The sequence below is a fragment of the Bubalus bubalis genome, chromosome 11, assembly GCF_019923935.1.
Source record: "Bubalus bubalis isolate 160015118507 breed Murrah chromosome 11, NDDB_SH_1, whole genome shotgun sequence".
In the NCBI taxonomy this organism is placed as follows: domain Eukaryota; kingdom Metazoa; phylum Chordata; class Mammalia; order Artiodactyla; family Bovidae; genus Bubalus; species Bubalus bubalis.
In genome coordinates, this window is record NC_059167.1 from 44534256 (window position 1) to 44549951 (window position 15696).

General features: G+C 36.4%; 1 protein-coding gene across 11 annotated transcripts in view; it reads right to left on the reverse strand.

Moving 5' to 3' along the window:
* The window catches only part of DMXL2 (Dmx like 2), a 179341-nt gene that overhangs the window by 124192 nt on the left and 39453 nt on the right, over positions 1 to 15696 (reverse strand). For 10 of the 11 annotated variants that reach the window (XM_006050776.3, XM_006050775.3, XM_044925010.1 and 7 more), the window contains exons 4-6: positions 12889 to 12967; positions 11932 to 12067; positions 11233 to 11299 (exon numbers count right to left, since the gene is read on the reverse strand). In XM_006050776.3, the coding sequence (XP_006050838.3) occupies positions 11233 to 11299; positions 11932 to 12067; positions 12889 to 12967 (282 nt within the window). The remainder of the gene's footprint in view (positions 1 to 11232; positions 11300 to 11931; positions 12068 to 12888; positions 12968 to 15696) is intronic. The other variant, XM_025295585.2, reaches the window with a different exon arrangement.

Genomic DNA, 15696 nt, shown 5'->3' on the forward strand with positions numbered 1-15696 from the left:
CTCATTATTAGAGAAATGTAAATTAAAACTACAATGATGTATCACTTCACACCAGTCAGAACGGCCATCATCAAAAAACCTACAAAAAATAAATGCTGGAGAGGATGTGGTAAAAAGGGAACCCTCTTTGCACTGTTAATGAGAATGTAAATTGATCTAGCCATTATGGAGAACAATAGAATGGTTTCTAAAAAACCAGGAATAAAACTATCGTATGACCCAGCAACCCCACTACTGGACATAAACCCTACTAAGTCACTTCAGTCGTGTCCAACTCTGTGCAACCCCATAGACAGCAGCCCACCAGGCTCCCCTATCCCTGGAATTCTCCAGGAAAGAGTACTGGAGTGGGATGCCAGTGCCTTCTCCAATGTATGAAAGGGAAAAGGGAAAGTGAAGTCATTTAGTCGTGTCCGACTCAGCGACCCCATGGACTGCAGCCCACCAGGCTCCTCCATCCCTGGGATTTTCCAGGCAAGAGGACTGGAGTGGGTCGCCAGTGCCTTCTCCAGGACATAAACCCTGAGAAAACCATAATTCAAAAGAAACATGTACCCCAATGTTCACTGCAGCACTATTTACAATAGCCAGGACATGGAAGTACCCTAGATGTCCATCAACAGGGGAATGGATAAAGAAGCTATGGTACATACATACAAAGGAATACTATTCAGCCATAAAAAAGAACAAATCTGAGTCAGTTGTAGCAAGGTAGATGAATAGAGAGCCTGTTGCACAGAATGAAATAAGTCAAAGAGAAAAACAAATATCGTATATTAACACATATATATGAAATCCAGAAAAATGGTACTGATGAACCTACAGAGGGCAGGAATAGAGATGCAGACATAGAGAACAGACTTGTGGACACAGCAGGGGAAGGAGAGGGTGGGACAAATTGAAAGTAGCGTTGAAACATACACATTACTGTATGTGAAATAGTTAGCTAGTGGGAACTGCTATATAACAACACAAGGAGCTCAATCTGGTGCTCTCTGACAACCTAGAGGGGTGGGGTAGGGTGGTGGGTGGGAGGGCAGTTCAAGAGGGAGAGGACATATGCATACTTATGGCTGATTAACAATGCTCTTATGGCAGAAACCAACACAATATTGTAAAGCAATTATGATCCATTCAAAAATAAATTTTAAAAATAAAATTTTTATGTCTCTCTACATAGAGACAGCACATAGTGCTGTCCAGCACATAGTGCTCACCATACATGCAAGGTGAGAAGTCAGACCAGAGGTACTTGCATAACACCATTTAAAAAAAAGAAAGAAAGGGACAAAAAAAAAAAAAAGAACAACCCTAAGGACTATCCCTAAATGAAAGGTGAAATCAAGAAAAAACCCTCTCTGAAAAGGAGTATGGTAAAGAAGGATTCTCCTGCACCTGGACTCTGAGTGGAGGAAGAAGTCTCTGCTGGGCATCTGCACCCACAAAACAGGTCTCATGAGACCCAAGCACACACTGTATGGTACAACTGCCAAGGTGAGAATTTAGTTTGAATTGGGCGTGCCCCCAGGTACCTGGTGGCTCAGACAGTAAGGAATCTGCATTCAATGTAAGAGACCAAGGTTCAACCTCTGGGTTGGGAAGATCCGCTGGAGAAAGGCATGGCAACCCACTCCAGCATTCTTGCCTGGAGGATTCCATGGACAGAGGAGCCTAGCAGGCTACAGTCCATGGGGTCACAAAGAGTCAGACATGACTGAGCGACTAACACTTTCTTTTGCTTCCTAGGCACCTGGTAGAAACTATATACACCTTTCCTAGAAGAATGCATACTCACTCAAGCCTCAAAGCATCTGCACAAATGCACTTGCAATAAGTATTTCTTCATGAACTATAAAGCCAGCTGATTTGGGTATGAAATCCAAAACATCTGGGTTAAAATCCCACTTCTACTTTCTGACTGCCTTTGTGTTCTCAGGCAAATCGTGAAACTGCAGTTTCCCCTTCTGTAAAACACTTGCCCCACAGCTTTTGAAGGCACAGTTGCTGGTACTTAACTGTCAACTACTATTTCTGCTTTATTGACTATGCCAAAGCCTTTGACTGTGTGGATCACAATAAACTGTGGAAAATTCTTCAAGAGATGGGAATACCAAACCACCTGACCTGCCTCTTGAGAAATCTGTATGCAGGTCAGGAAGCAACAGTTAGAACTGGACATGGAACAACAGACTGGTTCTCCAAATAGGAAAAGGAGTACGTCAAAGCTGTATATTGTCACCCTGCTTATTTAACTTATATGCAGAGTACATCATGAGAAACGCTGGACTGGAAGAAACAAAAGCTGGAATCAAGATTGCCAGGAGAAATATCAATAACCTCAGATATGCAGATGACACCACCCTTATGGCAGAAAGTGAAGAGGAACTCAAAAGCCTCTTGATGAAAGTGAAAGTGGAGAGTGAAAAAGTTGGCTTAAAGGTCAACATTCAGAAAACGAAGATCATGGCATCCGGTCCCATCACTTCATGGGAAATAGATGTGGAAATAGTGTCAGACTTTATTTTTTTGTGCTCCAAAATCATTGCAGATGGTGACTGCAGCCATGAAATTAAAAGACGCTTACTCCTTGGAAGGAAAGTTATGACCAACCTAGATAGCATATTGAAAAGCAGAGACATTACTTTGCCTACAAAGGTCCATCTAGTCAAGGCTATTGGTTTTCCAGTGGTCATGTATGGATGTGAGAGTTGGACTATAAAGAAAGCTGAGCGCTAAAGAATTGATGCTTTTGAACTATGGTGTTGGAGAAGACTCTTGAGAGTCCCTTGGACTACAAGGAAATCCAACCAGTCCATTCTGAAGGAGATCAGCCCTGGGATTTCTTTAGAAGGAATGATGCTAAAGCTGAAACTCCAGTACTTTGGCCACCTCATGCGAAGAGTTGACTCGTTGGAAAAGACTCTGATGCTGGGAGGGATTGGGGGCAGAAGGAGAAGGGGACAACAGAGGATGAGATGGCTGGATGGCATCATTGATTCGATGGACGTGAGTCTGGGTGAACTCCGGGAGTTGGTGATGGACCGGGAGGCCTGGCGTGCTGCAATTCATGGGGTCGCAAAGAGTCGGACATGACTGAGCGACTGAACTGAACTGAACTGTCAACTACTAGTAGTCACTATTATAACCCTATCACTGGTTATTATTTTAACAACCCATTACTTGTAAGTTTACTTAGTAACACAAAATAAAAGTTGTCACCACCAATAAAACACTTCTATGCCATCCACCACCACCCAACATAATTGAACCAGGCTCTAATCCATACTCTGGACAACCCATGAATCAAAAAATGAACCACACTGAAAATTAGAAAAATTTGTATTTAGAATCATAATGAAAATAATACATGTCAAAAATTATGGAATAAAAAACCTTATGGGATAAAGCTAAGCTTAAAGGGACATCTCTAGTGTTAAATGTACACATTAGAAACAACAAATGCTGAAAAAAGCAAAGAAACAAAAAATGCTGAACATCCACCTAAAAAAGTTTGAGGAAAAAACAGAACCAAATAAATTAATAAAAGAGTAAACAGACATACAATGTGTAAGCCTACAAAACCAAAAGTCAGTTCTTTGAAAAGATTTATAAAATTGATAAATTCTTAGTAAGATGAAAAAAAATCATCACATATATATATTAAAAAGACGTTTTGCACAATTTTACACCAATAAATCTGAAAATTTAGTTAAAACTGGAAAATTCCATATAAATCTAATTTACTAAAACTGACATAAAAAAGAAATATAAAATCTGAACAGCCCTGTAACTATTTAAAAAACTGAATCCCACAAAGGAAACTCCTGGTCCAGATGGCTTCACCAGTACATTTAAGAATAAAACACCAACCTTGCAGAAACCCATTCTATTGACTATATTTTAAAAATATATATCCAATTTTATGAGGCCAGCATGACACTGAAATCAAAATCATTACAGGCCATCTCAGAGATATTACAGATTTAGTTCCAGACCACCACAATAATGCAAATACTATCACAATAAAGGGAGTCCACACGAATTTTTGGGTTTCCTGGTGCACACGGAAGCTCCATTTGCACTATCCAGTAGTTTACTCAGCGTGCAGTGGCATTACAGCTTTCAAAATGTACAGCTTAATTTTAAATTATTTTACTGCTAAAGAAACGCTAACCACCATCTGACAACACAGGGTTGACACAAACCTTCAAAGTGCTAAAAAACACATTAACTGCAAAGCCCAATAAAACAAAGCACAATAAAACCAGGTATACCTGTACAAAAAAGGAAAAAATATTTGCCAAGTCTCACTCTAACAGAGAGCTCTCCTAAATCCTAAATAAAACATCAGCAAAGCAAATCCATCAAGGACAATACATTACAATCAAGTTGAGATTATTTCAAAAACACAAGACTTATATAAATAAGTCCAACAAATTTCATCTCACTAATAAAGAAAATAAGAAAATAATGACAATATCATTAGATGCAGAAAAAGTATTTGCTAAAATTCAACATTTGCTATTTTTAAAATTCTAGCAATCTACAAATAAGAAGGAAACTTCTTTTATCTAAAAAAGAGTATAGTAAGCACCTATGGTAAATATTATACTTAATGGTGACCCTGTGAAAGGTGTCCTTTTGATACTGGGAACAAGGAAAAGATAACCAAACTCAGACCTTTCCTCAACACTATCCTGGAGGTTCTAGATACTAGAGTAAAAAAAGGAAAAGACATTAAAACACTTAAGAGTTAGGAGAGATGAAATAAAACTGTCATTATTCACAAATAATAGAATTATGCAAACAGAAAGTACAGAAAGATCTACAGGGGACTTGTTAATATTGAGTTTATTAAGACTGCTAGATATAAGACCAAAAATTAATTGAATTTCTATATACAATTATAAAATGATATCATTTACAACATCAAAAATATCAAATACCTAGGAATGAATCCAACGAAAGATACTTAGGACTGCTGCAAAAAATTATAAAACATTACTGAGAAAAGTAAAAAGATCTAAATGAAAGACTATGTCATGTTCATAGATGAGAAGGCTCAACTGTAAAGATGTCAATTCTCCCAAAACTGATCTATAGAATCAATGAAGTATCGATCAAAATCACAAGAGGTTTTCCGTTGGTTTTATAAAATTTATCATACTCATTCTAAAATTTATATGGAAATATAAAGGGCCATGGAGAAGGCAATGGCACCCCACTCCAGCACTCTTGCCTGGAAAATCCCATGGATGGAGGAGCCTGGTGGGCTGCAGTCCATGGGATCGCTAGGAGTCGGACACAACTGAGCAACTTCACTTTAACTTTTCACTTTCATGCATTGGAGAAGGAAATGGCAACCCACTCCAGTGTTATTGCCTGGAGAATCCCAGGGACGGGGGAGCCTGGTGGGCTGCCGTCTATGGGGTCGCACAGAGTCAGACATGACTGAAGCGACTTAGCAGCAGCAGCAGCAGCAGCATAAAGAGCCAAAAGTAGATAGGATAATCTTGAAGAAGAAAAACAAGATGTGAAAATATGTTCTTCCACACATCAAGACAATTTAAAAGCTATAGAAATGAAGGTGGCATTGCTACAAGGAAAGACCAATGGACCAGAGAAAAGAATTCAGAAACAGAGCCACACTAGTTTGGATATTTGCTTTTGACAAAGGTGGCAACACAGAGGTTTTTCAATAAATTTAGCTTTACAACTGGATATCCATATGGAAAAAGTGAAACCTGACCTCTTCCTCAAACCACAGAATTTTTGTACATGGATTTTAGATTTAAATGTGGATGATAAAAAATAAAATATCCAGATTTTATCAATGTGATACACCATACTAAAAAAGTAAAAGATAAAAACCATATGATAATCTCCATAGACGCAGAAAAAGCCTTTGACAAAATTCAAAGGCTATTTTGATTTTAAAAAACACACAACTTTACAAAAAATGGGCATAGAAGGAATTCTCCTTAACACAGTAAAGGACTTAAATGATAAACCAACAGCAAACATTATTCTAAATGGTTAAAAACTGAAAGCATTCCCTCTAAGATCAGAAACAAGACAAGGTGCCCACTCTAACCACTAATATTCAACATGGTTCTGGAAGTCCTAGCTATGGAAATCAGAGAAGAAAAAGAAAGAAAAGGTATCGAGATTGGAAAAGAAATAAAACTCTCCCTCTCTGCAGACAACATGATACTGTACACAGAAAACCCTAAAGATACTACCAGAAAATTACTAAGGCTAATCAGTGAATTTAGCAAAGCAAAATCAATACATGGAAATCACTTGCATTCCTATACAATAACAGTGAAAAAATCAAAGAAATTAAGGAATCAATCCCATTCACCAATGCAACAAAAAGAATAAAATATCTAAGAATAAACCTAGCTAAGGAGACAAAAGAGCTATATTCAGAAAAATATTTAAGACACTGATGAAAGAAATCAAAGACAACATAAACAGGTGGAGAGATATTCCATGTACCTAGATTGAAAGAATCAATATTGTGAAAATGATTACACTACCAAATGCAATCGACAGATTCAATGCAATCCCTATCAAATAACCAATGTCATTTTTCACAGAACTAGAAGCAAAAATTTCACAATTCTTTTGGAAACACAAAAAAACCCTGAATAGCCAAAGCAATCTTGAGAAAAAAGAATGGAGCTGGAGGAATCAACCTTCCTGACTTCGGACTGTAACACAAAGCTACAGTCATCAAGACATTATGGTACTGGAACAAAAACAGAAATGTAGAACAATAAAACAAGATAGAAATCCCAGAAATAAACCCACACACCTATGGGTACCTTATTTTTGACAAAGAGGCAATAATATACAATGGGGCAAAGATAGCCTCTTCAACAAGTGGTGCTGGGAAAACTAGACAGTTACATGTAAAAGAATGAAATCAGAACACTTCCTAACACCATACACAAAGATAAACTCAAAATAGATTAAAGACCTAAATGTAAGACCAGAAACTATAAAACTCTTAGAGAAAAACATAGGCCAAACACTCTATGACACAGATCACAGCAACATCCTCTATGACCCACCTCCTACTGTAATGAAAGTAAAAACAAAAATAAATAAATGGGAACTCATTAAACTTAAAGTGGGAGAGGGAGAGGGTGGGAAGATTTGGGAGAATGGCATTGAAACATGTAAAATATCATGTATGAAACAAGTTGCCAGTCCAGGTTCGATGCACGATACTGGATGCTTAGGGCTGGTGCACTGGGACGACCCAGAGGGATGGTATGGGGAGGGAGGAGGGAGGAGGGTTCAGGATGGGGAACACATGTATACCTGTGGTGGATTCATTTTGATATTTGGCAAAACTAATACAGCTATGTAAAGTTTAAAAATAAAATAAAATTAAAAAAAAAAAAAAAAAAAGCTTTTGCACAGCAAAGGAAACTATAAACAAGATGAAGAGACAACCTCAGAACAGGAGAAAATAAAAGCAAATGAAACAACTGACAAAAGATAAATTTCCAAAATATACAAGCAGCTCATGTAAGTCCACTCCAGTACTTTTAGGCTTCCCTAGTAGCTCAGATGGTAAAGAATCCTCCTGCAATGCAGGAGACCTGGGTTCGATCCCTGGGTTGTAAAGATACTTGAGAAGGGAACGGCCATCCACTCTAGTATTCTTGCCTAGAGAATTCATGGACAGAGGAGCCTGGCAGGCTACACAGCTCATGGGGTTGCAAAGAGTCATACACGACTGGTCGACTTGTACTTGCACTGTTGGTGGGAATGTATATGGATACAGCCACTATGGAAGAGAGTATGGAGATTCCTTAAAAAACTAGAAATAAAACCACCATATGACCCAGCAGTCCCAGTATTAGGCATACACCCTGAGCAAACCAAAATTCAAAAAGACACATGAACCCCAATGTTCACTGCAGCACTACTGACAACAGCTAGGACATGGAAGCAACCTAGATGTCCATCGACAGATGAAAGGATAAAGAAGCTATAGTACATATACACAATGGAATATTACTCAGATATAAAAAGATATGCATCTGAGTCAGTTCTAGTAAGATGGATGAACGTAGAATCTATTATATAGAGTGAAGTAAGTCAGAAAGAGGAAAACAAATATTGTATACTAATGCATATATGTGGAATCTAGAAAGATGGTACTGATGAAACTATTTGCAGGGCGGCAATGGAGACAGACACAGAGAACAGACTTCTGGACTCAGTGCAGGGGTTGGGGGGAGGAAAGGCTGGGATGGATGGGGAGAGTAACACAGAAACTTATATTACCATATTTAAAATAGACAGCCAATGGGAATTTGCTTTATGACTCAAGGAACTCAAACCAGAGCTCTGTAACAACCTAGTGAGGTAGGATGAGGAGAGAGGTGGAAGGGAGGTTCAAAAGGGAAAAGACATATGTATACCTATGGCTGATTCATGCTGATGTCTGGCAGAAACAAACACAATACTGTAAAGCAATTATCCTTCAATTAAAAATAAATAAATAAAATATCCAGGTTTAAACCAGAGGTTCTGAGGTCTTCTAACCCAAGGCACCTGCAGATAGAATTCAAGATACAAAAAATATTTTTGATACATCAACTGTATCCTCTCATGCCTTAGCATTTCAGTGAGCCATTTCCAATTGACAGTATCTACATAACTTTGCCTGAGTTTTTCAGAAATTGTTTATAAAAGCTGAGAACCAATGTTCTGCCCTCACTAGCCCTTAACTAATATGTGTATGTGTGATGCGCGTGAAGAGTGTGAGGAACATAATGTTGCAAGAAGCGCTGGCTCCCAGAATTACCCAGAGATTTAAGCCTGTTCATCACCTGTAAATACAGTCTTTTTAAAGCAACTTTACTTCCCTGCCTCAAATCCAGTGTATTTCTTTGTGAGCACCACCCATATTAATGACTTGAACTAGAATCCTTGTCTGGGAGTCTGCTTCTTGAGAAACCAAGAAAACCAAGACCCAGAGTTACCAGGAACTTGAGTCAGGGAAAATAATTACTTCTCTATTTTTATAACTGCGAACTGAAGGACATGCTAAATTTCAGTTATGAATATAAAGAACATACCAAAATGTTATTAACAGTATTTGTGACTTCGTGTTTAAAAGAAATCACAGATGTGTTACTATTACATGACAACTCACATCATGTAATACCTCATGCAAATACCTCCAAATATTCTTTGAAATAGTTATTTATTAGTTTACTGCTAAACTGCACACAACTGCAGTCTTTCTGCCTATGTTACGCAGTCTTCCTGTCTATAATGTCATCAACTACTGAGCAACTAATTACCTCTGTGCCAATTATTCAACCACAATACAGCTGAGTGTTCTACAACTAAAGATTAACTCAAAGAGCCTTGAGTGAATTCTGATGTTGTTGGAAAACCTATCCTTGCCTTGTGAAGTGTAATATGGAAATTTTAATTCCATGCACAACTGAATACAAGTAAATACATTGCATGTGTTTAATTATCATTTTATACTTATGAAATATTACATAAATTTAAAGGAGCATTCATAGAATTAGGTGAAAAAAACTCCTGAAAATAAAAAATGTGACAGTAGGAAAAAATTATTTCAAAATTAAAGCTGAAAAAAACCCCAGAATTTAAACAAACAAAAAAACAATGAGGGGGCCCACAGAAAATTAGAGGATAAGTATAGAAGGATCCACAACTGAATAAGGGGAGATTCAGAATGAGAGAAAAGAGAACATGAAAGGAAGGAGATAACACAAAAGGAATAATACAAAGCAATTCCCCTGAACTGAAGAACATGAGCTTTCAGACTGAATGGGTACATCAAATTACCTACACAAAAAGAGTCTTTATCCCTTATGTGTGTGTGTGTGTGTGTGTGTGTGTGTGTGTGTGTGTGTGTGTATATGTAAATATTTATAGCTGATTGACCCATTCCACCACATCTTGACATTTCAGAACACCAGGATAAGGGGAGGATTCTTAAAACCTCTAGAAGCTGGATGGAGCTGGGAGAACAGGGTCTTAATGGCACTGTACCTCTCAAATAGCAACAATGGAAGGCAACAGAACCATGACATTTAAAATTCTCAAGGAAAATTAGTTCCCACCAAATTCTATGCCCAGTCAAATAAAGCATAACAGCAGAAGAAAGAATTGCTCAGACTTGAGAGGCCTCTAATGTGTTTTTTTCCCATTCATCTTTTCTCAGGAACCTACTAGAGGATATCTCCATCAAAACAAGGAAAGAAGATAAATGATGCTAAGAAACAGAGAATTTAACAAAGAAGATGGACAGAGAATCCCCTGAGGTTGGTAAAAGAAAATCCTGAACTGAGAGCTCTGTATTAGACTCCAAGAGCAACTAAGCCAGACTGAGCAACTAAGCCAGAGCAAAGAGAATACACATTTCCAGGATACCTTCTACCGGGAATTATACTGAGAGGAGATTCAAAGAACATTAGAGGTGTGAGGGATGAATTAGGTATACAGAAAACTAAGCAAACAGTAAAACATATTATTAACACCAAAGTAATTATTCCATGAAGAGTCTTTTACATATTCTTAATAATGTGCATAATAAATACTGGTTTTCCCAAATATTATGAGACACTTAGAGCAGAAAGATAGGAGGAAGGGAAGTGAATACACATATGTGTGGTTAAGTGGAGATGGAGTTGGAGACATCAGCTAGAGAACTAGTCTCAGCCTCCATAGTAGTGAGGCCAGAGATGACACATAAAACCAAAAAGAAAAAAAAAAAAAATAATTAAACAATGGGAGCATAAGCAAGTTACTTAAGAATATGGAAAGAAGTATTTAAATATGCAATTGTACAAATCACTGCCTCTAGGACACAGGAATTAAGAGTGGGATTCAGAAGGGAGTGCATCTTTTCATTGCAAATCTAGTAGTATTATTTTACTTTTTAAATTATGCATATATGCTATTTTCAAACATAAAAATTATTTTTAAAAACCGTAAATTTTTGCAATGGTCAAATAATAAAAATTATAGCCACTATTTCCCAAATGCCAACTGCCTATGGGAGACATATCAGGTATTTTACAAAGCTATCACCTATTCCTCAGGCCACCTTTGTAATGTAGGATCCTTCCAATTTTACAGATGAAAAATCTGAAAATGAGAATGAGTGAGAAATATTTCTAATTCTTTTGTTTTTTCCTGTTTATGTATTGTTTGGTCCTTTACCTTTCCAGCAGTAGCAAAATATTCACCATCAGGGGACCACTCCATCAAATGTACAGATACTGAGGTTCTAAAAAGACAAAGTTAAACAGTTAGCATTTTTAAAATCTAGAACACCTTTTATATATATATATAAATGGTCAAAATAAGATTTTTCATAACATCATCAAAGAAGAGTGTTTTCACTTCTCTAAAAATAAGTCTAAATATTTCACCTCCCTAAAAATACAAATTAACTCATTAAAACCAACCCAAGGTTCACTCTGGGGATCCAAAGAATGCAATTAACATGCTTAAATGATATCACAACCTACATGCTCCACCAACATCTTAATGCAACATTTTAAAAACTGAGCTCATCACCTTCCCTGGCTAGTTGGATCCCTTCATATAATCTGTGTTGTCAATGGTACAGCCATCCTTTCACCACATCTTCCCTCTGCCTAGCCCATCTATAGTTTATGCGCTAATGAATACTTCCCTTGTGTCAACCATCTGAACCCAAGTCCTGAGGTTATTAACTATGAAAATATTTTCATCTTTTTTTTTTAAACAATCTATTGTAGCACATATTAGAGGATGAAGTTATAATGGGTTTTGGTCAGAAAAAGTCTATTTTCTAGACTTCTAAGATCATTATGAAAGGGAACTTTGTTTAGGAAGCATTTTATAAATTAATGAACAACAGAGTGAGACACTAACTTGCACTGCCAGATGCACTTCCAATCATTTAAAACAGGAAGAATTTTATTATTGATTTCTTCCTCCTCTTCCAGAATGTCACCTCCTGGAGGAGCCCACAACTGAAGAGAATCGGTTGCTGTCAACAATCTGTTATCTGAAAATTAAAGAATGTTCTGTAATAAGCAAGGATTATCTGGAGAAATAAATACACATGAGGGTGTCTACTCCAGTCTATAAACTGTTCTGTGAAAAATAAGCAAAACTGTCTATGAAAAACACTTGTAGAGTATATCCACTTAAAAAGTTGCATGAATCACTAGATAAGAAAACTTGAGAGAAATCTGAGAACAAAAACAACAAAAAGCCTACAGAGACATTGTCTATCAGGTAAAATCTAGGAAAAAAAAAAAAAAAAAAACAGCAAAGTAGAATAACAAAACAAACCCAAAGACTCTGATATATACAACACAGGATATTCTCTGGCTATGAGACATAACTAAAGATTAATAAAATTTGTTTTTTTCTACACAGACTATTAAATTACCTTCATTAACTGTGAATGTAAAAAGGGACAATAACCATTATTATTAGAAGTTTCTAATCTTTCAATATTAAAGACAATAATTTCTTGAAATACAAATAACAAAATGAGATAGGTTTTTATCTTGTTTTATTCCTGATTTTATTTCTTAATAAATACAATAAAAGTAAAGTGTAACACATTAACTAATGAAACAAATCATCATTGTCTCTTGGAACAAACATTCAAAAGTAGGGGGCGAAGCACAGAACTAATAGTAAATTAAGCACTATACAAAGCAGTGTATATGAAAAAGAAAGTACACTCATTCAGTAGACAAAAAAAAAGAATATTACTGATCATTTTCTTATTGTGGGAGGCTATATCACATTGTAATCATACACTTAAAACAAATTATTAACTTTCCATAATTTTTAAAGATAATTGCTAAATACCTTGAGGGTCCCATGCTAAATTGTATGTCACAGAACTCAAAAAAAACTGCCCAGTTTTAAGCCACTGACACTTGAGTTGCTGAAATATACAGAGAAAGAAAAAAAGAAAAAGATACGTTTTCAAAATAATATCCACAAACACTACATTATCATTTTCTTCAACTTAAGACTTCATGATCTGAAACAAATATAAATATTTCACTATTATTTTCAAAATACTGTTTTAAAAATCATTTACAGTGGTTCCACTTACTATTCTACCATATAAAGCTGTTTGCCATGCCCAGTCAAAGCATGTCTCCCAGGCTTCCTTCCTTGTCTAAAAACACATTCTTATTCCTAGGGTATCCTTTCTTCTCTACCTGCAACTCCTACAGTTACATCAATAACTAGCTAAACCATTACCTCTCCAGTGAAGCCTCTTCTGACATTTTGGCAGCACTCAGAGCAGTTTTTACTTGCATTATACCACTGTAACAACCCACTCCAGAATTCATGACTGGAGAATCCCATGGACAGAGGGGCCTGGAGGGCTCTAGTCCAGGGGGTAGCAAAGAGTCAGATACAATGGAATGATTTAGCACACACGCACCATGGTAATGCTGATCAGACTGAATTATCTGTTTATATGTCTGACTCTCCTATTACACTGTAACTCTTCAAGGGCAGGAATTATGCCATAATGAGCTTTGTGTACTGAGTGTGATAATGACTAGTACACAGATGCTCAATAAACATTTGTAAAAACAAAGCAAATGCACATCAGAATGAAGTGCAAATTAACATCATCTTCTGGCGTCAAAGTCTAAAATAAAACTAGGTCTACCCTGATAGCTCAGTTGGTAAAGAATCCAGCCGCAATGTGGGAGGCCTGGGTTCGATCCCTGGATTTAATCCCTGGATTGGGAAGATCTCCTGGAGAAGGAAAAGGCTACCCACTCCAGTATTCTGGCCTGGAGAATTCCATGGATAGTCCATGGGGTCCCAAAGAGTCAGACATGACTGAGCGACTTTCAGTTTCACTTTTTCTTTCAACCTTCCAAAAAGTCAACAAATTTAAACTATGTAATACATAAAACCCACAAAGCTGACATATATTATATTTGAGTAATCTGCATCCTATTTTATTACTGTTTTCATTGTAAAGTATAGAAAGAAGATTTAAAATTTAAAAGCCAAAGGCCTTTCACATTAAATTCAGTAAAAAAGTTTAGTTATTTCTTTGCAGTAGACAAACATAAAATGTACTTTTGTGAAAGTATGGTGCAACTTAATGCATGTCATGTCATCTCCAGCTTTTATTAGGCAAGTTATATATTAACTGCTTGGCAAGTAATAATTTAATAAATGATAATACCCTCTCTAATTATAATACCTTAAAAATATTTTTAACAATTAAATAATTTATTCAAGATTTCATGACTATCTGGAAGTGGAATTTTAAAATACAACTACAAAACCTGAATTTCAGTATATAAAAGTAATTTTATATTTTTTAATTAGGGAAAAGTTATTTTTTAAACCCTATCTCTACTAACCCAACAAGTCACAATAGTATTTTAAATACTACTCATAAGATCTATTTTTAAATAAAAACTAAATTATTCCTAAAACTGGAGCTATCCCTGGTATTCTTTCCTTTAATATTTTCTCAGAGTGTAACTTGTGGACCAATTACAAAGCAAAAATTTTGGAAGTGAGGTCTGGAATCTGAATTTTTTTCCTTTTTTTAATTTAATTTTTATTTTATATTGGAGTACAGTTATTTACCACATTGTGTTAGTTTCAGGTGTACAGCAAAGTGAATCAGTTACACATATACATATATTTTTTTCAGATTCCTTTCCATATAGGTTATTACAGAATATTGAGTAGAGTTCTCTATGCTACACAGTAGGTCCTTGTTGATCATCTATCTTATATAGATTAGTGTGTATACATTCATCTTAAACTCTTAATTTATACTTTCCCCTTTTTCCCTGTGGTAACCGTAAGTTTGTTTTTGAAGTCTGAGTCTCTGTTTTGTAAATAAGGTCATTTGTATCATTTATTTACTTAATCTGAATTTTTAAATATGTACTCTAGATGACTCTTAAGTACCCAAAACTTTGATATGTATTTCATAACACTATTAGAGGGAAAAGACTGATATAACTTGTACTTCTGAAAAGAAATGTAATATTCACATACATACATTTAATGAAAAATATCAAAACCACTTATTTACTGCATTTAATAATACAATATTTTTTTTAATTACTGGTAAATATGTCAAGAAGTGAAATCCTGGCATTCAGATTTCACACTGGCAGTTGCAAATATGTCTCAGATGGTGAAGTCCCAAATGCATACAGTAATTTTAAGTTTTTTAAAGCATTCTACCCATATTGGATTTTCTGAGTATTGCTGCTGCTACTGCTGCTAAGTCGCTTCAGTCGTGTCCAACTCTGTGCGACCCCATGACGGCAGCCCACCAGGCTCCCCCGTCCCTGGGATTCTCCAGGCAGGAACACTGGAGTGGGTTGCCATCTCCTTCTCCAATGCATGAAAGTGAAAAGTGAAAGTGAGGTCGCTCAGTCGTGTCCGACTCTTAGCGACCCCATGGACTGCGGCCTACCAGGCTCCTCCGTCCATGGGATTTTCCAGGCAAGAGTACTGGAGTAGGGTGCCGTTGCCTTCTCCATTCTGAGTATTAAATAACATAAAATATAATTCAGTACCCAGAGAGTAGAAGTAATGTCCCAAATACTGTTCTAAGTACTTGAGAGGCATCAGTGAGCAAAAGAAACAAAGCTCCCTACCCTCATG